Source organism: Diaphorina citri, unplaced genomic scaffold (assembly GCF_000475195.1).
Source record: "Diaphorina citri unplaced genomic scaffold, Diaci psyllid genome assembly version 1.1 scaffold57, whole genome shotgun sequence".
NCBI classification, from domain to species: Eukaryota; Metazoa; Arthropoda; class Insecta; order Hemiptera; family Psyllidae; genus Diaphorina; species Diaphorina citri.
This window is the reverse complement of record NW_007377494.1, coordinates 122,256-146,663: the sequence shown is the minus strand read 5'-3', so window position 1 is coordinate 146,663 and position 24,408 is coordinate 122,256. Positions and strand designations below refer to the sequence as shown.

General features: G+C 36.4%; 1 protein-coding gene and 1 long non-coding RNA gene across 2 annotated transcripts in view; both read right to left on the bottom strand.

The window, feature by feature from the left end:
• LOC103517906 (voltage-dependent calcium channel type D subunit alpha-1) overlaps positions 1 to 24,408 on the bottom strand; it is a 54,599-nt gene that overhangs the window by 15,864 nt on the left and 14,327 nt on the right. Inside the window, exons 2-22 of the mRNA XM_026829588.1 lie at positions 22,755 to 22,858; positions 22,284 to 22,375; positions 21,727 to 21,832; positions 21,224 to 21,353; positions 20,512 to 20,678; positions 19,340 to 19,427; positions 17,259 to 17,366; positions 14,504 to 14,556; positions 14,018 to 14,164; positions 13,112 to 13,313; positions 12,296 to 12,565; positions 11,951 to 12,028; positions 11,479 to 11,712; positions 10,791 to 10,893; positions 10,356 to 10,519; positions 9,759 to 9,983; positions 9,231 to 9,435; positions 8,826 to 8,959; positions 8,424 to 8,525; positions 8,025 to 8,096; positions 7,376 to 7,396 (exon numbers count right to left, since the gene is read on the bottom strand). Coding sequence (XP_026685389.1) covers positions 7,376 to 7,396; positions 8,025 to 8,096; positions 8,424 to 8,525; positions 8,826 to 8,959; positions 9,231 to 9,435; positions 9,759 to 9,983; positions 10,356 to 10,519; positions 10,791 to 10,893; positions 11,479 to 11,712; positions 11,951 to 12,028; positions 12,296 to 12,565; positions 13,112 to 13,313; positions 14,018 to 14,164; positions 14,504 to 14,556; positions 17,259 to 17,366; positions 19,340 to 19,427; positions 20,512 to 20,678; positions 21,224 to 21,353; positions 21,727 to 21,832; positions 22,284 to 22,375; positions 22,755 to 22,816 — 2,763 coding nt within the window. The 5' untranslated portion in view covers positions 22,817 to 22,858. The remainder of the gene's footprint in view (positions 1 to 7,375; positions 7,397 to 8,024; positions 8,097 to 8,423; positions 8,526 to 8,825; positions 8,960 to 9,230; positions 9,436 to 9,758; positions 9,984 to 10,355; positions 10,520 to 10,790; positions 10,894 to 11,478; positions 11,713 to 11,950; positions 12,029 to 12,295; positions 12,566 to 13,111; positions 13,314 to 14,017; positions 14,165 to 14,503; positions 14,557 to 17,258; positions 17,367 to 19,339; positions 19,428 to 20,511; positions 20,679 to 21,223; positions 21,354 to 21,726; positions 21,833 to 22,283; positions 22,376 to 22,754; positions 22,859 to 24,408) is intronic.
• On the bottom strand, positions 6,310 to 7,001 carry LOC103517814. Its single transcript, XR_541824.3, has 3 exons — positions 6,962 to 7,001; positions 6,588 to 6,665; positions 6,310 to 6,360 (listed from the first exon to the last, which is right to left on the bottom strand). It is a non-coding gene; the product is annotated as an uncharacterized LOC103517814 (long non-coding RNA).

The following is a 24,408-nucleotide window of genomic DNA, read 5'->3' as shown; positions in this document are numbered from 1 at the left end:
CCAATCCAAGTAACATTTTCACATTATAAACCAAATAAATTGTGGTCCATTTCGGCCGTACAGGTTGAAGGGTTTAAAATTTCATCCCATCTATATTTAGAAGCCTCTACTCTAAAAAGGCGGGAGATCGTCAACCGCTAAGACTTTGGTTAAAAAAGAATCTTTCGTACAAACACGACTTTAATAAAGACACACCTGTTCTAAAGCACAAACTTCATCAACTAGTCAATCTCATGGATTTAATTAAAGCACGTACGTCGGTATGTTTATTCTTGTTTACAACTTTTAAACTAGTTTCAGAATTTTGTAATCAAAAACTTTGTTTGGTTATCACCAAGTTTAAAGTTATTAACGAAAGCATCGTCGAGACTTGCCCAACCAAACAGAACCTACCATTACAATTCATGATAACATAGACTTATACAAACAAAACCAACGACGAGGGACACAAAAGATGCACCGTTGTCCACCAGCAACCGATTTTGGTAGATTTTTGGCATGAATGAAAGCTTTTTGACAGGTTCTTCACCCACTCATCCGAACCCGAGGTTACAGTTAGGGAACACTCAACCTATCTACTGACAGGTTTATGTATTTTGATATAAAAACCTCAAACAGTTTGGCTCAATGCTTTCTATAAATCTTCTCATTAAACATATTACAACATATATTAGGTATTTACCAATTATCCCAACACAAAAAACAGCAAACACACAAAAAAAGTTATATACCAGACTTTAACCTCTTCATACTCCATGTTCGTGTCTTTAGGATGGTTGTAAGAGGAACAGAAGAAAAAAACATCAAAAATGATAAAATTCACGTAAACCATCTGATTAGGACCGAAGAGGTTAATTGAAACGATTGTCCATTGGACCCAGGAACTAAGAAATATGATCGATAGCAAAAATGTCAAATTGCATTTGTAAGAATTAATTTATTTGGACAATAAAATAATGACACAGGTAATATAGCGAGGTAACTCAATTCTTTACTCATACAGATATTGCTGCATACAGATACCTACTACCTTCTTTAGGACATTGTAAATCATGCAAATACTTGATTTCTCGCTACCTATGTCATAACTTTATTGGTAGGATCAAATTTAGAGTTAATTTCTGGAGGAAAAAAGCAATAGCAAATTTTTGAGAAAAGTTTTGACAGATATTGCTGCATACAGATACCTACTACCTTCTTTAGGACATTGTAAATCATGCAAATACTTGATTTCTCGCTACCTATGTCATAATTTTATTGGTAGGATCAAATTTAGAGTTAATTTCTGGAGGAAAAAAGCAATAGCAAATTTTTGAGAAAAGTTTTGAAAATCCAAGATACAAAATAAAGCTTGAGTTCATGGGCCAACGAATGATCTTGTTATTTGACACCAAACAATCAGAACACCGATATTAGATTCCATTCACAAATTGGTTAGCTTGTACATTTAACGCTCAATTGTACTTAGAAAATGAGACCATTATGGTTCTTGTGTTTGCTTACCGTCCATTAAGTTTGTTAATGCGTATCTACTATTCACATTTCTCCTGCAATTTTACAGGAAATAACTTTTACTAATAATCCATGGATGAATATCCATGGATGTACCCGTACCTAACAAGTCACTGAATCTAAGCAACGTCGTGCGTGATTGGTATCTAGACGGATGACCGCCCAGGATATTATGCTGCTATTGAGATGATTGTAATCCCAGTAAGATCTTGTGTTATTTAGCCCAGAAGGGACAGGGATAGTCGCTTTACCCCAGCAATTTAGAGAGTAGGTAAATTATCTACGGATAGTTTTGTGAACCGCTATAATAGCTAGTCTATAGTGCAGAGCTCTCAAGCAAATACAGACACGAAGAAAGAGAAGCTATCTCTAAAATTACAAGAGTAACTAGGAAGAATTGTGTAGGTACTAAACAATCAGAATAAATTTACCAAAGTGGTCAAGATATTATCAGTGCGTTTCAATTTAATTGAAGATGGGTTCCACAGTCAAATTTTGATAGTTGAAACTTCAATTTCAAGAGGAAGTTTCGTCTTTGATTTGTCGAATGACGATTGTTTGCGGCATTCGACCATTCAGATAAGATGATAAGAGATTCTTTATTTTCATACAAAACCAAAATGTGACTGTGATTCAGGCTATAAGGTTTATAGGTACGAATTTGGGTCAGTAGGTATAAATGTTACGGACTTTGGAATTTAAACAGCGAACTTTTCTTTGCCTTGAATACTAGTAATTAGGTAATTACCCTGTGGCTAGGTTCTGGGTTGTCATCGACTAGCTCTTCAAGGTTGCCGGATATTGCCCGCTTCAACTCCGGACCAGCATCATGCAAAGTCCTCAGACCAGCCTGAAATGAGATAAAGGAAGTGTCATTCAAGATACTCTCAACTTATTGAAGGTTTTCCTGCCATCACCAGATTTAACATCTAACAATTTAACATTTGAAAACCAGTTGTTGGTAGTCTTCTAAGGAAACATTTCAGTATTCTTCAACTCGAAACCAAACTTCTTTTTGTGAGAACTGTGAGAACAATAGGTACTAAGAATAAAAGTAAATGTACCACCGGAAACGTAGGTATAAATGTAGGTGTCATTCAAGATACTCTCAACTTATTGAAGGTTTTCCTGCCATCACCAGATTTAACATCTAACAATTTAACATTTGAAAACCAGTTTTTGGTATTCTTCTAAGGAAACATTTCAGTATTCTTCAAGTCGAAACCAAACTTCTTTTTGTGAGAACTGTGAGAACAATAGGTACTAAGAATGAAAGTAAATGTTCTACCGGAAACGTATAAAAGTAAAGGTCAGCTATGAAGATTTGTCATAGCCTAACAACGCGAAGGATCGCAATGTATACTTACTTGCAAAGTGACGGTGTTATGAGATTCTTTGTCACCGTCTTTCAATTCTTGTTCTTTCCTTTTCTTGAAGCGGCGGAAATAATCTTGAATAAGGAATGTTGCGTAGAATTTTCCTACTGTGACTTCTTCTTCACCTGCGAATTTGAAAGAATAGGAGTCATATTAACACTTTAACACATAAATTTACTGCAAGTAACCATCCTATTAATATCGATATATAGCGTTCAGATTCGTCAAGTTGACCTTGTCATAACTGATGTCCCTTTGGATATCCCGATTGATCCATCGAATTGATCTCATAATGGGATTTTATGCCTTTGATTTTTTTTTTTCATGCCTTTGAATTTGAATTACAAAAAACAGGCATTTACAAAATTCATGACATACAAACACATCTTGAATAAGGAATGTTGCGTAGAATTTTCCTACTGTGACTTCTTCTTCACCTGCGAATTTGAAAGAATAGGAGTCATATTAACACATAAATTTACTGGAAGTAACCACCCTATTAATATCGATATTTAGCGTTCAGATTCGCCAAGTTGACCTTGTCATAACTGATGTCCCTTTGGATACCCCGATTGATCCATCGAATTGATCTCATAATGGGATTTCATGCCTTTGAATTTGAATTACAAAAAACAGGCATTTACAAAATTCATGACATACAAACACAAAAGACACTGAAGTACAAAGGGCAAATAATTATCTTCTTACCTCCAGGTGGAGGAACAACCTGGTTCAAAAGTTCATTCGAAGTCCTCTTCCAGATCTTCTTGATGACAGCTCTCAATTCTGCATTTGCATCATCAATGTTGCCTTCAGTCTTGATTCTAAGTGAGGTTCGAACGACGGCAAATAGGGTTGCGTTAAACAGAACCGTTCCATCACTGTTCAAAGGCATATTCATGGAGACCAGTCTCTGAAATTGTAAATTTAAGAAGAAGTTTACTGGAACGCTCATATCGTTAGTCTGTTCACAAAAGACTACAGTCGTTTGATGTCAATCGACACCCACATAAAGTGGCTAATATGAAAGAATTTTGGAGGATTGAAACAGTGTGGACGCTACTTTACAGAGCCATTACGAGAAAACCTAAAGGTGTGTCCACACATATTCGGCCGGCTTTCCAATCGATTCACAATAAATTCACATTGATCGATGACCGTCAACTATGCCTGGACACGAGTAAGAAATATGGGAATAAACATAGCAAACCCACCTTACAAGCCACTCGGTGTGGACACAGCTTTCCAAACCCAAGTGGTGGCGATATCTTCCGCAACAGAGTGACCACATCCAAGTGTTTGATACGACCTTTAGCATCCGGATCGTATTCACTCCACAGTCTGATGAACTCATCCAGGTGATGGGGTCCCAATATGGACCAGTCTCGAGTCAGATAGTCGAAGTTATCCATAATGACGGCCACAAACAAATTGATGATCTAAACAGAGAAAGATATTGAATTAGGTAGGTATTGACGGTCCTAATTGAAAAATATTGACTTACATATTTGAATCTATTGAAGAAAGAGTGAAAATGGCTCCTACCATCGCAATTCGTAAGGGACAGTGATTTTATTTCTTCGCCTTTTCCTGTGTACAGGCGGGGTCGGCATTTTTCGTCAGCCTCTCAATCTTTGGCTTCAAATTTTACGAGTGGATGCCCTTCCCACTCAACCTTTGCTATTTCTTTAGCAAGGGAAATTTAGGCTGGTATACTCCCTGTTTAAAGTGAACCAGCCAGACTAAGCTGGTTTACTTAAAGTTTAACGTTCGGCATTTTTCGTCAGCCTCTCAATCTTTGGCTTCAAATTTTACGAGTGGATGCCCTTCCCACTCAACCTTTGCTATTTCTTTAGCAATGGAAATTTAGGCTGGTATACTCCCTGTTTAAAGTGAACCAGCCAGACTAAGCTGGTTTACATAAAGTTTAACGTCCCCCAGCCAGACAAATTAATATTGTTCAGGTATTACTCACCAAAAAGGAGCACAAAACATAGAAGGATATAAAATAGGGATATGCAATATCAGAGCCACATGACACGTTATCATCATTGGTAGGATTTCCATCGGATGCTGCGTCACATTTCACTTCCGAGGGACGATTCGAACAATCGAGCATGATATCCTGCCAAGCTTCTCCTGGAAAGGGGAAAAAGTCAAACGTTAGTTTGTGTACACTGTACACACTGTAGAACTGGCGAACTAGACGTTAGTCCAGGTACATCTTATAATTCCTGAAATATAACTAGCGAAATAGAAATTCCCAACAATGGAAAGTATAAAACTGTGAAATAATTTATTTAAATAAATTGTCGACATTCCTCATTTTGTTCACATTCATGGATTTGAAAGAATGTGCAATGAAATAATCAGAAAAATAAACCCCTACCCAAAATAATACTTATTTTATATACATAGAAAATGTTAAGTGATCTTACCCGTTGCTGAACGGAAAAGTACGAGAACAGCTTGTGGAAAAGGTCTATTTTGCCGTTACTAAATACCAGGTATGTTCCACTGCAAGCAAAGAGATTAATGATTAGTTAAGTCATTTAAGTACAAATATTAAGCTGTGTCCACACAAAGTCTATGGCTGTCAATCGACATCGATCGACGGACGGTCATTAGTAGGCTTCTACTCAATAATTTTAGGTCAAATTCTACATATACTGAGGACAAAATTCCTCGACAACATTTAAATTCTAGTACATATTATATTTGATGGTGCAGCCTAATACATAAAATCATTTCAGGTGAACCTAATATTAGCTACAACAAATTTTGTAGAGTAACGTTGCATGGATTGTGGTTTGTGGACGTAAAAGAAACTAAAAGTCTGCACTTACTGGCATTCAGCTTTGGTCATCTTTGAGCCATCATTGCATTGGAAAAATTTCCCCTGAAATAAATAGGACAAGTTGGAATTAGAATCTGATATGATCGAGTTATTAGAAAAATACTGAGTGACAGTTGACAGAGCAAGAAAAAGGAACCACCACCAAATTTTGATGTTACCTTATTATTTTAACGGTTTCATGAATGAATATAGAATCAATTTTTAAAACTGCAAGACGATTTTAATTTTCAGTAACGTCATTTCTCAATCTTATTGACTTAATCACCATCAAACTCATCAGTCATTTGATTACCTACCATTAGTAAAATTGAATATAAAATTAATCTTATGAACAATTTTGTACAAAACTTCTCACCCCGATTTCCCTAAAGACTTGGAGTTCGAAGGGTTGTAATATTCAATTCGCCCCAAATGTGTTGAAACCAACCGAGTTATAAAAGGACACAGGTATACATAAAAGTAAGAGTGCAAGGTGCATTTTTTACTTTATTTTGTTTTGCTTTGCAACTTGATCAATCTCATGACCCGAAACAGTCGGAAGAAGTTGATGGACAATCTCCCAGAGGTTTGTTCGTGAGAGCCGGGGATTGTGGCCTTGGCTGCAGCATGAGGTGGCTGAAATACCAAAACAGTGTGGCTCTAAATATTGTGTATGATTTTTTCCCCCCATAGGCAAAAGATAGGTTAATCTATCTATGAGGTTATAATTATGCACTTAGGCTTCATCTTGAACTAAGTCTTTATTAGTCTGGATCTTTTAAATTCGGTACATAAATACCAATCTCTATCGCAAAATGTCGAAGCTTTAGGGATGGATTTTTCACGGATAGAAAACTACTTACACTATCTGAGAAGATGTCGATGAAACTCCCCATGACTATGACAAAATCAAACACATTCCAAGCATCACTGAAGTAATTCTGAAATACGCAAAGGTGAATATAAAAGCAGGGAATAATACGAGTAGGCAAGATGTAAAGAAAAGGTATGTAATAGCTTTATACATCGCACATTGCATACACAACTAGTTTCTAGGCGTTCATACAAAATAAGGCCCTTCAATTTGATCAGAAGATTGTCCTTTTTAGATTCATGGGTAACAAAGGTTTTTTCTTTATTTTTAAGGACTTTTTGAGTGAGCTTTTTTATTTATTTAATTATTGTTATTATTATTAATAAGCTTATTTTAAATATTATTTATTTAGCAAAGACCTACCTTGAACCGAAAAGCTGCAAGTTTGAACACAAACTCCAACCTAGAGGACGGTTGTTATTTACATTGTTCATTTTACTGCTATCGTTCATGCCGTTCAGTTGAATGGAAGTGTAGGGCAAATAGTCGACCGAATTTGTTGGCGAAACCTAAAATGCAACAATCCAAAGTAAACAGGTAAATGAGGTATCTATGAAGAAATGAGGTGTTTTATTGACGGATGAACCCTCAGCAAAAATAAGAATTGGGCAATGCACAATGGGCATCCAAAACAGCTAAAGGAACTCGAACTAACATTTTCAGATCTGAAATTCAACCACAAAACTACTGAAGTTGATTGCACAATTGCACATCATCGAAATTGTGGATTTAATTCAAGTTCTTCCTGTTTGATTAACCCTTTACGATGTGACTTACTTTGCTTTTCGCGTGATTAATTTTCCCCTTGAATACCTATTTTGATCTGAGCGGAATTGCCCTGATTTCTCGTATTACAAATTTAGAATGAGCCAATAATTTTGTCACTTTAGTCACTTGATGATTAGTTGATTAGAAATAAAGGGTTTTAGTTCATAGTAAATTTTTCTTGGTTTCAAGTTGCAACGCTCCCAAAAATCAAGGAAGTGCTCTGTGTAGTCAACCTCTACTTCAAATATCTTGATAAAAACAAACTTAATTTTCCTCGCGGCATGGAAGCTCCCGTGCCTTCTCATTGAGGACCACACGCTGCCAAACAGAGAATGATTCCGCTGAAAGGAGAGAAGAAAAGGGTTAATCTTGAAGGCCATGGAAATAAGTAACCTCAAAAAGCATTTTTGCTTTTTGCTGATCGTCGGCCTTGACGTGCTACGACCTTGACCTCAAAAAATTGCACTAAAAAGAATACTTTTTTTAGAGATCCAGACCACAGTACCTTTGTATCAGGTAGATGTCTGTCTACCTGCCACGCGAATAAGTAAAATAAAAAAATGGTTCCTTTTGTAGTTAGAGGAAAAAGAAGTGCCCAAAAAGACGAGGATATATTTTTTTCTTGTCAAGAGGCCTTTTGAGATAAAGTAGTATTAATTTTCCTCGCGGCATGGAAGCTCCCGTGCCTTCTCATTGAGGACCACACGCTGCCAAACAGAGAATGATTCCGCTGAAAGGAGATAAGAAAAGGGTTAATCTTGAAGGCCATGGAAATAAGCAACCTCAAAAAGCATTTTCACTCTTTGCTGATCGTCGGCCTTGACGTGCCGTGACCTTGACCTCAAAAAACTGCATTGAAAAGAATACTTTTTTAGAGATCCAGACCACAGTACCTTTGTATCAGGTAGATGTCTGTCTACCTGCCACGCGAATAAGTACAATAAAAAAATGGTTCCTCTTGTAGTAAGAGGAAAAAGAAGTGCCCAAAAAGACGAGGATATATTTTTCTCTTTTCAAGAGGCCTTTTGAGATAAAGTAGTAGTAATTAGGTAATTACCCTGTGGCTAGGTTCTGGGTTGTCATCGACTAGCTCTTCAAGGTTGCCGGATATTGCCCGCTTCAACTCCGGACCAGCATCATGCAAAGTCCTCAGACCAGCCTGAAATGAGATAAAGGAAGTGTCATTCAAGATACTCTCAACTTATTGAAGGTTTTCCTGCCATCACCAGATTTAACATCTAACAATTTAACATTTGAAAACCAGTTGTTGGTAGTCTTCTAAGGAAACATTTCAGTATTCTTCAACTCGAAACCAAACTTCTTTTTGTGAGAACTGTGAGAACAATAGGTACTAAGAATAAAAGTAAATGTACCACCGGAAACGTAGGTATAAATGTAGAGGTCAGCTATGAAGATTTGTCATAGCCTAACAACGCGAAGGATCGCAATGTATACTTACTTGCAAAGTGACGGTGTTATGAGATTCTTTGTCACCGTCTTTCAATTCTTGTTCTTTCCTTTTCTTGAAGCGGCGGAAATAATCTTGAATAAGGAATGTTGCGTAGAATTTTCCTACTGTGACTTCTTCTTCACCTGCGAATTTGAAAGAATAGGAGTCATATTAACACATAAATTTACTGGAAGTAACCACCCTATTAATATCGATATTTAGCGTTCAGATTCGCCAAGTTGACCTTGTCATAACTGATGTCCCTTTGGATACCCCGATTGATCCATCGAATTGATCTCATAATGGGATTTCATGCCTTTGAATTTGAATTACAAAAAACAGGCATTTACAAAATTCATGACATACAAACACAAAAGACACTGAAGTACAAAGGGCAAATAATTATCTTCTTACCTCCAGGTGGAGGAACAACCTGGTTCAAAAGTTCATTCGAAGTCCTCTTCCAGATCTTCTTGATGACAGCTCTCAATTCTGCATTTGCATCATCAATGTTGCCTTCAGTCTTTATTCTAAGTGAGGTTCGAACGACGGCAAATAGGGTTGCGTTAAACAGAACCGTTCCATCACTGTTCAAAGGCATATTCATGGAGACCAGTCTCTGAAAGTGTAAATTTAAGAAGAAGTTTACTGGAACGCTCATATCGTTAGTCTGTTCACAGAAGACTACAGTTTACAAGACTACAGTCAATCGACACCCACATAAAGTGGCTAATATGAAAGAATTTTGGAGGATTGAAACAGTGTGGACGCTACTTTACAGAACCATTACGAGAAAACCTAAAGGTGTGTCCACACATAGTCGGCCGGCTTTCCAATCGATTCACAATAAATTCACATTGATCGACGACCGTCAACTATGCCTGGACACACCTTACAAGGATATACGAGTAAGAAATATGGGAATAAACATAGCAAACCCACCTTACAAGCCACTCGGTGTGGACACAGCTTTCCAAACCCAAGTGGTGGCGATATCTTCCGCAACAGAGTGACCACATCCAAGTGTTTGATACGACCTTTAGCATCCGGATCGTATTCACTCCACAGTCTGATGAACTCATCCAGGTGATGGGGTCCCAATATGGACCAGTCTCGAGTCAGATAGTCGAAGTTATCCATAATGACGGCCACAAACAAATTGATGATCTAAACAGAGAAAGATATTGAATTAGGTAGGTATTGACGGTCCTAATTGAAAAATATTGACTTACATATTTGAATCTATTGAAGAAAGAGTGAAAATGGCTCCTACCATCGCAATTCGTAAGGGACAGTGATTTTATTTCTTCGCCTTTTCCTGTGTACAGGCGGGGTCGGCATTTTTCGTCAGCCTCTCAATCTTTGGCTTCAAATTTTACGAGTGGATGCCCTTCCCACTCAACCTTTGCTATTTCTTTAGCAAGGGAAATTTAGGCTGGTATACTCCCTGTTTAAAGTGAACCAGCCAGACTAAGCTGGTTTACTTAAAGTTTAACGTTCCCCAGCCAGACAAATTAATATTGTTCAGGTATTACTCACCAAAAAGGAGCACAAAACATAGAAGGATATAAAATAGGGATATGCAATATCAGAGCCACATGACACGTTATCATCATTGGTAGGATTTCCATCGGATGCTGCGTCACATTTTACTTCCGAGGGACGATTCGAACAATCGAGCATGATATCCTGCCAAGCCTCTCCTGGAAAGGGGAAAAAGTCAAACGTTAGTTTGTGTACACACTGTAGAACTGGTACATCTTATAATTCCTGAAATATAACTAGCGAAATAGAAATTCCTAACAATGGAAAGTATAAAACTGTGAAAGAATTTATTTAAATTGTCGACATTCCTCATTTTGTTCACATTCATGGATTTGAAAGAATGTGCAATGAAATAATCAGAAAAATAAACCCCTACCCAAATCAATACCTTCTTATTTTATATACATAGAAAATGTTAAGTGATCTTACCCGTTGCTGAACGGAAAAGTACGAGAACAGCTTGTGGAAAAGTCTGGAAGTTGTTGTTCCTATGAATACCACCTCCAAACACCAAAGCGATCTTTCCAAACACCTGAAAATTCACATAAAGTCATTAGAAGAAATAATAATAAGTTTATTGATAACATTCTGAATCTCCTTTACAATCTCTTTTCTAGAAGGAGGTACTCAGTTTTGTGGAAAAGTCTGGAAGTTGTTGTTCCTATGAATACCACCTCCAAACACCAAAGCGATCTTTCCAAACACCTGAAAATTCACATAAAATCATTGGAAGAAATAATAATAAGTTTATAGATAACATTCTGAATCTCCTTTACAATCTCTTCTCTAGAAGGAGGTACTCAGTTGTGGTGACTGTAACTCCATTATTATTTGCAAGTAATTGAAGAAATGCCCTCACAAGTCACTGAAGAGGATGTTGGTACCTTTATGAAGGGCTATCCCTATGTCATGGCGAACTTCTATTGTTAGATCTTTTGTGAACAATCACTGGAGTTAAGCAGAGTAACCCTCACAAGTCACTGAAGAGGATGTTGGTACCTTTATGAAGGGCTATCCCTATGTCATGGCGAACTTCTATTGTAAGATCTTTTGTGACCAATCACTGAAGTTAAGCAGAGTAATGCGTGGTTGGTATTGGATGTTTAAAATTTCTCACCTGCATCCCAATGACAGCGTAAATGAAGAAGAGCATCACAATAAGAAGAGCAACGTAGGGAAGAGCCTGGAATGACTTGATAAATGTCCAGAGGAGAGTACGAATACCTTCTCCTCTACTGAGCAACTTGATCAATCTCATGACCCGAAACAGTCGGAAGAAGTTGATGGACAATCTCCCAGAGGTTTGTTCGTGAGAGCCGGGGATTGTAGCCTTGGCTGCAGCATGAGGTGGCTGAAATACCAAAACAGTGATTGACAATGTGGCTCTAAAGATTGTGTATGATTTTTTCCCCCATAGGCAAAAGATAGGTTAATCTATCTATGAGGTTATAATTATGCACTTAGGCTTCATCTTGAACTAAGTCTTTAAATTAGTCTGGGTCTTTTAAATTCGATACATAATTACCAATCTCTATCGCAAAATGTCGAAGCTTTAGGGATGGATTTTTCACGGATAGAAAACTACTTACACTATCTGAGAAGATGTCGATGAAACTCCCCATGACTATGACAAAATCAAACACATTCCAAGCATCACTGAAGTAATTCTGAAATACACAAAGGTGAATGTAAAAGCAGGGAATAATACGAGTAGGCAAGATGTAAAGAAAAGGTATGTAATAGTGATGAAAACTTTATACATCGCACATTGCATACACAACTAGTTTCTAGGCGTTCATACAAAATAAGGCCCTTCAATTTGATCAGAAGTTTGTCCTTTTTAGATTCATGGGTAACAAAGGTTTTTTCTTTATTTTTAAGGACTTTTTGAGTGAGCTTTTTTTTTAAATATTATTTATTTAGCAAAGACCTACCTTGAACCGAAAAGCTGCAAGTTTGAACACAAACTCCAATGCAAACACCGTCGTGAAGAACATATTCATCTTGTCCAATATATCCGCATAGAACAAAGGCTGTCTGTAGAACTTCATGGCCAGGGTCAGCGTATTGATCATGATAAGACAGAAAATGGTGTACTCAAAATACTGTGACGTCACAAACCACCAGATTTTGTACTGGAGCCTTTGCTTGGGGATGTATCGACGGACTGGTTTGGCTTTCAACGCGAATTCGATGCAGTTTCTCTGGGAGGAAAACAAAGACTATGTTATTGGTTTGTCATTGCTTATTCTTATCACTGAAAGACCTCTAGACTTTTTAGTCTAAAGGCTGAATCAGTTGAATGATTTTTCATTCAACTGATTCAGCCTTTTTAGATAAATTTACTTCAGTTACCTATTACCATTTTTGAAACTTTTTCTTATACCTATATATAAAAGCGTCTGTCTAGTACCCACTTTCCCAAATAAACTACTGGTCCCCGTTTCACAAAGAATCCAAATCTAAACTTTCAGGCCCTCGACTCTTCGCAAAAGTTACGAGATATGATTGATATGACGTAATATTACAGAGGAAAAACCTTGCATAAAAGTTGTATTAGTCCAAAATAGTCAAAGCTCTCACGCAGCCCTGGGAAGTTACTAAGGATCCCAGCTTCAAAGCTCAATCGAACAAAATAATAATAATAATAAATAAAGACGTCCGGTCGGATCCAACCCAGATCTGCATTCCAGATTTCAATAACCATCGGTTTGTGTCGGTTTGTCACAACCCGATGGTGTGAATATCACCTGGTTCTTATCCAGCTCGCAATTCTTGTACTCTTGCTCTCCTTCGTTTTGGAACGTGACGATAACGAAACCCACGAAGATGTTCACCATGAAGAAAGCAATGATAATGATGTAGATGATGTAGTAGGTGGCTACTATGGGGCGGTAGTTGTGTATGGGTCCGTGGTTCTCCAGATTCGAATCTATCGAATTGTATAGCAACCTGGGAAACAGTAAACATTTCAATAGAAAATGGTCTCTGTTTTTTTTTTCTTCACTGGTCTCTGATTTTTTTTTCTTTTTTTTTATACGAAATATTATATTTTAAAGGACGGCCATTTTGTTTTTAGAAATCGGTATATAGTAGGTGGCCACTATGGGGCGGTAGTTGTGTATGGGTCCGTGGTTCTCCAGATTCGAATCTATCGAATTGTATAGCAACCTGGGAAAAAGTAAACATTGCAATAGAAAATGGTCTCTGTTTTTTTCTTCACTGGTCTCTGATTTTTTTTTCTTTTTTTTATACGAAATATTATATTTTAAAGGACGGCAATTTTGTTTTTAGAAATCGGTATATTTCGGTAAGTATCAATAGAAGTCACTTAGTTAGAAAAGGGCGTAAAACACCCAAATTTCAATGAAATGTTCGACAAAAACTACTCTATACACTAATGGGTTAATATGAAAAAGAAAACAATAAAAAACGTTCTGATCTCATATCTTAGGTACAATAGGTAATGCTACTTTCAGAGTCCTAATGCAAAATAATGAAAAACATTTCGATCTCATACTCTATACACTAATGGGTTAATATGAAAAAGAAAACAATAAAAAACGTTCTGATCTCATATCTTAGGTACAATAGGTAATGCTACTTTGAGAGTCCTAATGTAAAATAATGAAAAACATTTCGATCTCATTTCATACCCAGGCCAACCTTCAAAAGTAGAGACTGTGAACAGGGTCAACATAGCTTTGGCAACATCATCAAAATGGAATCTATGCTTGGACCATTCTCGCACTTCAATGGATGGCTCGTCTATTTTGCCGTTACTAAATACCAGGTATGTTCCACTGCAAGCAAAGAGATTAATGATTAGTTAAGTCATTTAAGTACAAATATTAGGCTGTGTCCACACAAAGTCTATGGCTGTCAATCGACATCGATCAACGGACGGTCATTAGTAGGCTTCTACTCAATAATTTTAGGTCAAATTCTACATATGTATATGTATACTGAGGACAAAATTCCTCGTCAACATTTAAAGTCTAGTACATATTATATTTGATGGTGCAGCCTAATACATAAAATCATTTCAGGTGAACCTAATATTACCTACAACAAATTTTGTAGAGTAACATTGCATGGATTGTGGTTTGTGGACGTAAAAGAAACTAAAAGTCTGCACTTACTGGCATTCAGCTTTGGTCATCTTTGAGCCATCATTGCATTGGAAAAATTTCCCCTGAAATAAATAGGACAAGTTGGAATTAGAATCTGTAAATTGATATACCGACCTATTATGCTGCTGGATCTACATGGTTGACAATAAAACAATGACTTTTCTATTCCCGATCAAATTGGCCGACAATAAAATCACTATGTCCGAAATCTTGATCAAAATTATCGAATATAAAAACACCATGTATTAGTAGTCGATCAGACTGATCGTTTATGGAATTACCATGTTTCGATCAAATCAAAGTTCGGTCGAGAATTGAAACCACTGGTTATAATGATGATCAAAAGTGATCGACTTTTGAAAATGTGGAAAAAACCTTTTTTTAATGTTGATCAATAATTAATTACTTAATGAATGATTAAATAATACACTTACCAATGAAAAGTGAAGTTTAAAATGAAGTTCACACCTTATATTTTCACTTTACACACACTTTGAACACTTTACATAACGGGAATCAAGAAAAAACTCTTTGCCAAGATCGTGTCTTGAAACTGCACAAAACACGTCCTCCCTCTGCAAATTCCAAAAACACACCGCATTTTTTTTTCAAAATGATTTTTTATAATGAAGAAAAATTTGAATTTGACGCCTTTTTTTACAGTAGTATCAAAACAACACGAATATTCAAAAAATGTTATCAGAAATTAAATAGGATATACGTTTATAGCTTAAAATTAACTAAACATGACCGAGTGATCGACTACTGGTGTAAAGTCGACTACTGGTACATTCACCCTACATTTTACATTTTGCATTTTGCATTTTCCATTTTGCATTTTGCGGTTCGCACATCTCTGGTAATGTAGTACCTATATTGTAGTATCGAGGGGTGTATGGAGTAAGGAATGTAAGGATGTAGGTGGTTTGAAGTAATGAATACAGAAAACGGAAGAGAAGGTAAGAGAAAATCACAATTTTTCTTCCCCTACGTGTAAAATGAAACTCTTTATTAATCTCTTTAGTCGTTTTTCTATTCTTTTTACGAATTATTCTCTATTGTTGCTCCGGCCAATTTAAAAATAGGCTTAATCGAATTCTGTACGACCAATTTAAAGATAGGCTTAATCAAATTCTTGTATGTATGTGTGAACTTTTGATACAGATGACATTGGAAAATACAAGTTTCAGTTATTTATTGGGCGTAAGGCTAGGGAGTAGTTCTTCTACCCAGCCATTTTTTTTTTTAGATCTTGGTTAATTAGTTAAATTTAATTTGCAATTAAAAACAAACAAGAATTTATTCTAGAGGCATTCAAAAATCAAGAAAACCAACAGAGAAATAAAACTCGGGTAAAATATTTATAAATGTTTTTACGTTGTTAACTATCTACAATCTCTCTTCATGCACAAAATTACACAATGATCAAAAGGCAAACAACTAAAAGCAAATAATAAATTCTACAAGAAAAAGAAAATGTGAAAACGAAGTACCTACTTTCAGATTTGTTTTCTTTTTATTTACCTTGAAGAGTTGAACTCCCATAACAGCGAACATGAAGGAAAGGAGGTACGTAACCAGCATAATATTTCCTATAGTCTTAATGGCTACAATAACACATTTCACAACGTACTAGAAAATAAAACAACGTTTTTCTTCCAATAAACTTCATTAATCAAACAATTAACCTAAATGCTAACTTGCTAAATAGGAAACAGGCGTGTAAAGTACAAAGTCAACTGTCATAAGGGAATTCTAGAGAGATAAGTGACTGTACCTAGGTTGGTAATTTTGTGGATATTATTTGTAGGCAGACAACATTGTGTTACCAGGACGGACAAGAAAGAAGACAAGGATGCAGTGAGGAAAACAAATTAAGAAGTAGGTATTAGTAAAATTAAAAGAAAAGAAAACAACTCAATCCACAGGCTCTATAGAAAAAAAAACAGCCCAACTATGCACCATTATCTTAAAAGGATTATGACTACCTTCTTGAAAGATTTACTACTTAATACGAAATAAGCGAAACCCTTTCCTTGCTATACACCACATAAAAATGTGAATTAAACAAAACTATAAACTGGATATTATTTGTAGGCAGACAACATTGTGTTACCAGGACGGACAAGAAAGAAGACAAGGATGCAGTGAGGAAAACAAATTAAGAAGTATTAGTAAAATTAAAAGAAAAGAAAACAGCTCAATCCACAGGCTCTATAGAAAAAAAAAACAGCCCAACTATGCACCATTATCTTAAAAGGATTATAACTACCTTCTTGAAAGATTTACTACTTAATACAAAATAAGCGAAACCCTTTCCTTGCTATACACCAAATAAAAATGTGAATTAAACAAAACTATAAACTGAAAAAAAGAACATAAAACGGTGACAAATCGGGGGCTAAACCAAAACCAGACCTCGGTATCTTCAATACCAAATATTATCACGGGTACGTTTGCAATTTTTAGACTTCACATTGGAAAGTCAAACGTACTTTTAAAAGTGACACCATACAAGCACAATTTGGAAAATAACAATGTGCCTCTTAAAACAAGGACTAAAAATTCTGGACACTCACAAAAATTCATCTGAAAACGCCACCCCAAAACCAAATTGTTAGTCCACACGGTTTTGTTAGTCATAAAAATTCTCTCCTTGTTGAAAATATCACTCTTCGCATTTGGGTCCAAAAAAATGCTCGCCGAAAGCTTTTTATGATTGGTTTATGTTTCTTTCGAAGTTCAGTTTCTTTTTCTTTCCTACCTTAAATAATTGAACTCCGATTACAGCGAACATGAACTGAAGGAGACAAGTAACAAGAACTATATTGCCGATAGTTTTAACTGCTACTATGACACACTGGACTACGTGCTAGAACAATAATCCCTAAGTGTTAATGACAAGTCTAAAATATGAATCAGAAGCTGTCAATAAATACAACGTTGATCAGAAATATCCTGGAGAACTTGAAAAGAAAAAGTCACCTGGCATAACTGATATTTTAGCGTACAGTCTCATACCGAATTTATGCACAAAACAACACTATAAACCGCATGTTAAGCCCCAAAAATTCCCCTAGAAAAACGCTCAAAATCGGACTAAAAGTTTGTCTATGAATATCCTGGAGAACTTGAAAAGAAAAAGTCACCTGGCATAACTGATATTTTAGCGTACAGTCTCATACCGAATTTATGCACAAAACACTATAAACCGCATGTTAAGCCCCAAAAATTCCCCTAGAAAAACGCTCAAAATCGGACTAAAAGTTTGTCTATAAGACTGTAAACCCGTGCTTTAAAATAATTACTTTTATGAGATGTCTTGGTAAACTGTATTTTAACTTTAGGTAGGTAGTTCAGTGGCCTTTGTTCTCCAGGATAAGTTGTTAGACAGGACATTGACGTAAACTTAATAATGAATTACAGAATTATCGATTAGAAACTTTTAAAGGTGAACAGACTGAACAGTTCGATATTTCTTGAAAAGTACTTTATGAAACAGCATAAAGCCAAAACATTCAGGTGCAAATGTTTTGAGAGTGAGAATGTTCTTTGTCGTTAGACATTGACAGTGCAACAACCTATATCAGCACATTATTTGTAAAGAAGCTTGGATAAGATAATTTCGATCAGTTCAATTTTGATCTCGACGTAAAAATGAAAATTTAGGTTTTACTTGTAGCCCCCATACAATATCTTCGCAGGAGTACGAGTTGAAAGCCTCCTTTACTGTCAAATTGTGTGTCAATGAGTGTCTGTTAAAATACAACATAAAGTAGAGAATGTGAAGCTAAAAATGAGGAAAAGAAAAGAACATTGAAAGCAACTAAATAAAAGTATACGAAGGATAAGTTCAAATACAAAAGGAAAATTTTCTGGGGATCCTGGGATGTATGAAAGTATACTTCAGTTGACTGCACAAATTAATATTTAACGTCATAAAGTAATACAGTGAACTACCGTTCTATTGTATTAAACTTCATTCTGGGGATCCTGGGATGTATGAAAGTATACTTCAGTTGACTGCACAAATTAATATTTAACGTCATAAAGTAATACAGTGAACTACCGCTCTGTTGTATTTAACTTCACTTTGGCAAAGCTTTCCACTTGAAGGAAGCTGAGTTATGAAAGGTTTCCTCTTTGCTACAGCTTTTTATTTTTACAGACCTAGTATTTTTCTGTGAAAAAGTGGTGATCACACGTCTTATATTATAAGTGTTCCAGATTCTTGCAATGACTTAGTTCCTGTAGTTTAAACAGGACGAACTATTTCCACATCGTTTATCATGTTTGTTCCTAATAAGTATACGTATGATGCCACTTTTCCACAGATCAATTACCAAAATACGAGTATTGAAAACTACAATAAATAATTATGTACATATACAAGGGTTCCTAAAAACGACAAGTTTTAACACACATTTTTAAAATGTTTGCTACAACTGGTCCTAATAATTATGGCAAAATCCTTTAATAAATGCCACTTTTCCACAGATCAATTACCAAAATACGAGTATTGAAAACTACAATAAATAATTATGTACATATACAAGGGTTCCTAAAAAACGAAAAGTTTTAACACACATTTTTAAAATGTTTGCTACAACTGGTCCTAATAATTATGGCAAAATCCTTTAATAATTTTTGCCCCTATAGTGTACTTGAATATTATTCGTACATAATACAGTAGGTAGTACCTACTTGAATAAAATTTTCACCAAAAAATCTAGGTGGTAAGAATCATTTCCAAACCAATTTTTCTCCCCACATTCAGAGGTCTTAACCATATTCAAGAATTTTTCTTAAGTTCTTCTCAAAATAATAGATAACATTGAAACTCACCTTTAAACCTTTGGCTCTATTGATAGCACGTAGAGGCCTCAACACTCGAAGTACTCGTAAAATTTTAACAAAGGCAATTGCAGCTGAACTGTAAGGAAAAGAAAAAGTGAGGTGTTGATAGCACGTAGAGGCCTCAACACTCGAAGTACTCGTAAAATTTTAACAAAGGCAATTGCAGCTGAACTGTAAGGAAAAGAAAAAGTGTGGTGTTAATTAGGCTTGCCAAACCTACGTACATATCGTACCTATGTAATTTCGCGATTATGTTCGCGGATTTGGCGATTATGTTCGCGGATTTCGCGATTATGTTCGCGGATTTCGCGATTATGGTCGCGGATTTGGCGATTTTATGTTCGCGGATTTGGTGATTTTTTTCGCGGATTTCGCGATTATGTTCGCGGATTTGGTGATTTTTTTCGCGGATTTCGCGATTATGTTCGCGGATTTGGTGATTTTTTTCGCGGATTTCGCGATTATGTTCGCGGATTTGGTGATTTTGTTCGCGGATTTGGCGATTTTGTTCGCGGATTTGGCGATTATGTTCGCGGGTTTCGCGATTATGTTCGCGGATTTCGCGATTGTGTTCGCGGATTTGGTGATTATGTTCGCGGATTTCGCGATTATGTTCGCGGATTTCGCGATTATGCTCGCGGATTTCGCGATTATGTTTGCGGATTTCGTGATTATGTTCGCGGATTTGGCGATTTTGTTCGCGGATTTGGCGATTATGTTCGCGGATTTGGCGATTTTGTTCGCGGTTTTCGCGATTTTGATCGCGGTTTTCGCGATTTTGTTCGCGGATTTCGCGATTTTGTTCGCGGATTTGGCGATTATGTTCGCGGATTTCGCGATTATGTTCGCGGATTTCGCGATTTTGTTCGCGGATTTCGCAATTTTGTTCGCGGATTTCGCGATTTTGTTCGCGGGTTTTGCGATTATGTTCGCGGATTTGGCAATTATGTTCGCGGATTCACGTCCCGAATCGACATTTTGGATATTTAGCAAGCCTAGTGTTAATACACCTATGTTTAAGTTTTTTTTTTATAAATCACAAGCTACGGCCACTTATTCATGATTTCAAGACGGAAGAGAAGACGGAAATTTTACCTTTTTTTTCTAACTTCCTAGTATTCTATCTAGTTTGAGAGTGATACAAGAGGTGGTTAACTTACTTCCAATAAATAGCCACAACGGAAACAATCACAACTAATAAGTCTAAAAGGTTGAACGAAGATCTACAGAAGGCACCGTCGTGTAAGATAAATCCGTAGGATATAATTTTCAATAATATTTCTATTGTAAAAACAGCCGTGAAAAAGTTATCAAAATAGCCCAAAAACTGAAACAGACAAAAGAAGAAGACAGGGAAATTAAATAGTGGCGTTGTCGGTTTCCCAAACTACTCGAACATGGCATTGTAGGCACCGTCGTGTAAGATAAATCCGTAGGATATAATTTTCAATAATATTTCTATTGTAAAAACAGCCGTGAAAAAGTTATCAAAATAACCCAAAAACTGAAACAGACAAAAGAAGAAGACAGGGAAATTAAATAGTGGAGTTGTCGGTTTCCCAAACTACTCGAAAATGGCATTGTCTGTTTAGGGACAAAGACATTTCCATGAGTTTATCCTCAGTGCTTGTTATAGTTGGGTTCCATAAACTAGAAATGATATGAAATTGGAATAGGTAGGTACTAACCTACCTACTATAAATTCATAATTATTGCTATGCTATCCAGAAGAATCACCAAATGAACTTCCGTTCAGGTCAAAAATGACCCCACCAGAAATCAAAGTACTTGTCCAAAATTAACATAATACCTATTTTATCATAAACTAAACAGCAGTATTTCTAGGTAGATAAATTTTATCTAGACACATACATTGTTTCTTGGGGTAACTGCCCGAAGTGGGTCCTCCGCTGCAAGTAATGCTGACGAAACCATAATGCATACCAGAATCGCGTTACCAAAATGATCATGATTGCATATCCAATGACACCAAACTCGAAATCTGTGGGATCAAAACGGAACCGGAATTCAGTCACGAATAGAATAGAATACACCTCGTTTACAGTGCTAGGATGGGACTGAAAAATCCCTTTACCCCCGCAGTCTAGTCCCTTAACCCCCGTATGAGTTTTTGTATTCTACGAGTATGAATGAAGCGTTGAAAGGGTTCCATGTGTTCACGCCCCCTAGAAGTGGGTACAAAGTTTAGGACAAATTCTGCCCCTTCGAATCTCATTACAAACCCTTCAAAATTTATTCTAGTTTAAATTTTTCTCATTGAATTGAACCATTCATTGATCTGTTAGTTACATTCCCAATGGAATTGTTTATTTCTAACTCTATTAGTAAGAAGGTACACATTGTACCACACTTACGGATTTGTGGCAGAGAATATGAAAAAAGAACTGGCTGGTGGGATAGGTTGCTTTTTGGTTGCTGTATTGAATTCCGAAAGGCGACGAGGTCTGGCATCTTCATTATCTGGAAATGATGGCAAAACAAAAATACCACTTATTTCAATAGTTCCAAATTTATATACCTAAATTCCCGATTTTCTCCAAAAATAATGTAAAATATTGTCAGATTTCCTCCAAACTCTAACACATCCATGGCAACGTTTATTGGCCAGTGGTCAAAATTTATTGCTCGTTCAATTGCTTTTTGGTTGCTGTATTGAATTCCGAAAGGCGACGAGGTCTGGCATCTTCATTATCTGGAAATGATGGCAAAACAAAAATACCAATTATTTCAATAGTTTCAAATTTATATACCTGAATTCCCGATTTTCTCCAAAAATAATGTAAAATATTGTCAGATTTTCTCCAAACTCTCACACATCCATGGCAACGTTTATTGGCCAGTGGTCAAAATTTATTGCTCGTTCAATTAGATGACAAGAAACATTGAACTACGAAATCAAATGAAAACTTACTCATGATATCCGCCTGGTAACTATAATCATAAAATTCGCTATCACAGTTTTCGAGTTGGACTTTTACACCATCTTCTTCTTCCCTGACAGATCTGAAAAAAACAAAGGGAATTTTCTCGTTATATTTCTGTGGATGACGTGCAAGTGCACAGTTGGACACCATTAAGCAGAAGTAAATCATCCATAAGGGGGATTGCCTTAGGATTCCCTGACAGATCTGAAAAAAACAAAGGGAATTTTCTCGTTATATTTCTGTGGATGACGTGCAAGTGCACAGTTGGACACCATTAAGGGGGATTGCCTTAGAATCATCCATAAGGGGGATTGCCTTAGGATTCTTTTCTACTTAAAAACTTCAAGTTTTCACACAAGGCGATCGCAAGTGTCGAATTTCAAATATTAGTTTGGCAGAAAGTTTTGACAAGGTCACTTAAAAGGGTCCTGTTTCATGAAAACCCCATTCATACTCACTCATCTTCAATTTCCTCCCCCTCTATGATGGATCCTTCCTCTTCCTCCTCCTCATTTTCCATGATACTCCTGGGAGGACTTTCTTCCTGGCCTTTCTGTTCTTGCTGAAAACCAAAATGGGTTAAAAAAAAAGTTAGATTTTGGCAAAAAAAGGTACAATGGGGAACAAGTTTGACCGATACATAGGTTCTTTGATACTTTGAGTACCAGTCTTCCCCCCAATTTCCAGAAATATGTAGAGGGCAGTTATTAAAACCATGTCAATGTGACCTGCCATTGTAAGGAATTAAAAGGAATTTTTAACTGTGTTAAGCATATTTAAATGCTTGTCACAAATATCGTTCCCCGATTATTACATGTAGATAAATTTTATGACTTGACTCATTTTGCCAATTTAAACTAATAACTCCGCCGTGAACGACCTGGTATTTCTATGTTAAAAGCCTTTATCCGAGAAAAAAAAACTAATAACTTCCTTCCTCTCTCCCTCCAGTATACAACAGACCGGGACGGTTCCGTGATGGGCGTGACCGTCACGCGCGCGGCCATGCTCTCCCACTGCCGCGCACTCACCCAGGCATGCCACTATACGGAGGGAGAGAATATGGTGTGCGTGCTCGACTTCAAGCGCGAGACAGGCCTGTGGCATAGCGTGCTGACGTCAGTATTGAACGGCATGCATGCTGTGTATATCCCGTATGCCCTGATGAAAGTCAATCCTGCCTCGTGGATGCAAATGATCACCAAATATCGAGGTAAGATTGAGTTATTTCCCCCACTTTATCGCTTGAATGTGAAAGTTAGATGGTTAGATCCAAAAAAAAAAAAAAAAAAAAAAAAAAAAAAAATGAAAAAATAATTGTGTTAAAAAGCATGAATAATGCTTGTCACAAATGTCGTTCCCCACTTACTAATCTACGCTAAATTTAATGACTTGACTTGAACCACCAACCTCCAGATCTAGAGTCCACCGCGCTAACCGCTGCACAACTGAGATTGGTAAAATGTAGAATTTAATAATTTATTAATAGGAACTTCTAGTACCTACCTAGGTAATGGGTACCTAGTTAGGTACTTTCTAGAGAGAATTGAACTAGATATTTTGCTTGGAAAAAAAAACTTACCTGGAAGACAGTGAGAAGGCTTTGCCAAAATGAATCAAAATTACTTCTTGGTTTAGCGATGGTTGGATTGAAATTGAATTTCCCGCCAAACACTTGCATACCAAGAAGAGCAAAAATAACAATGAACAAGAAAAGTAGTAACAACAAAGAGGCAATTGATTGTATTGAATTGAGCAAGGACGCCACCAAATTAGAGAGAGATCTCCAGTACCTGAAAGCAAACGGAAAGATGAACGTGTTAATGGAAGAAAGGAATATGATGGAAAACTCCACAGAAACCAAGAGAAAAAAGTAGTAGAGGGTCAATCCCATTTATTGTATGATAAATAAATAAAATAGGTATAAACAAAAAACTAATTAACACAGGTTTCCATCACCTCTTATAGGTAATGAAAAAGGATTTTTCAGCCAAGCTCAATTTATTTCATTCTAACATACGAATGATACAAAAAAAAATAATGACTTGCGTGCATTGCATATTGCATACTCAAATAGTTTCGCGGCTGTCATACAAATTTGGTAGTTACAAA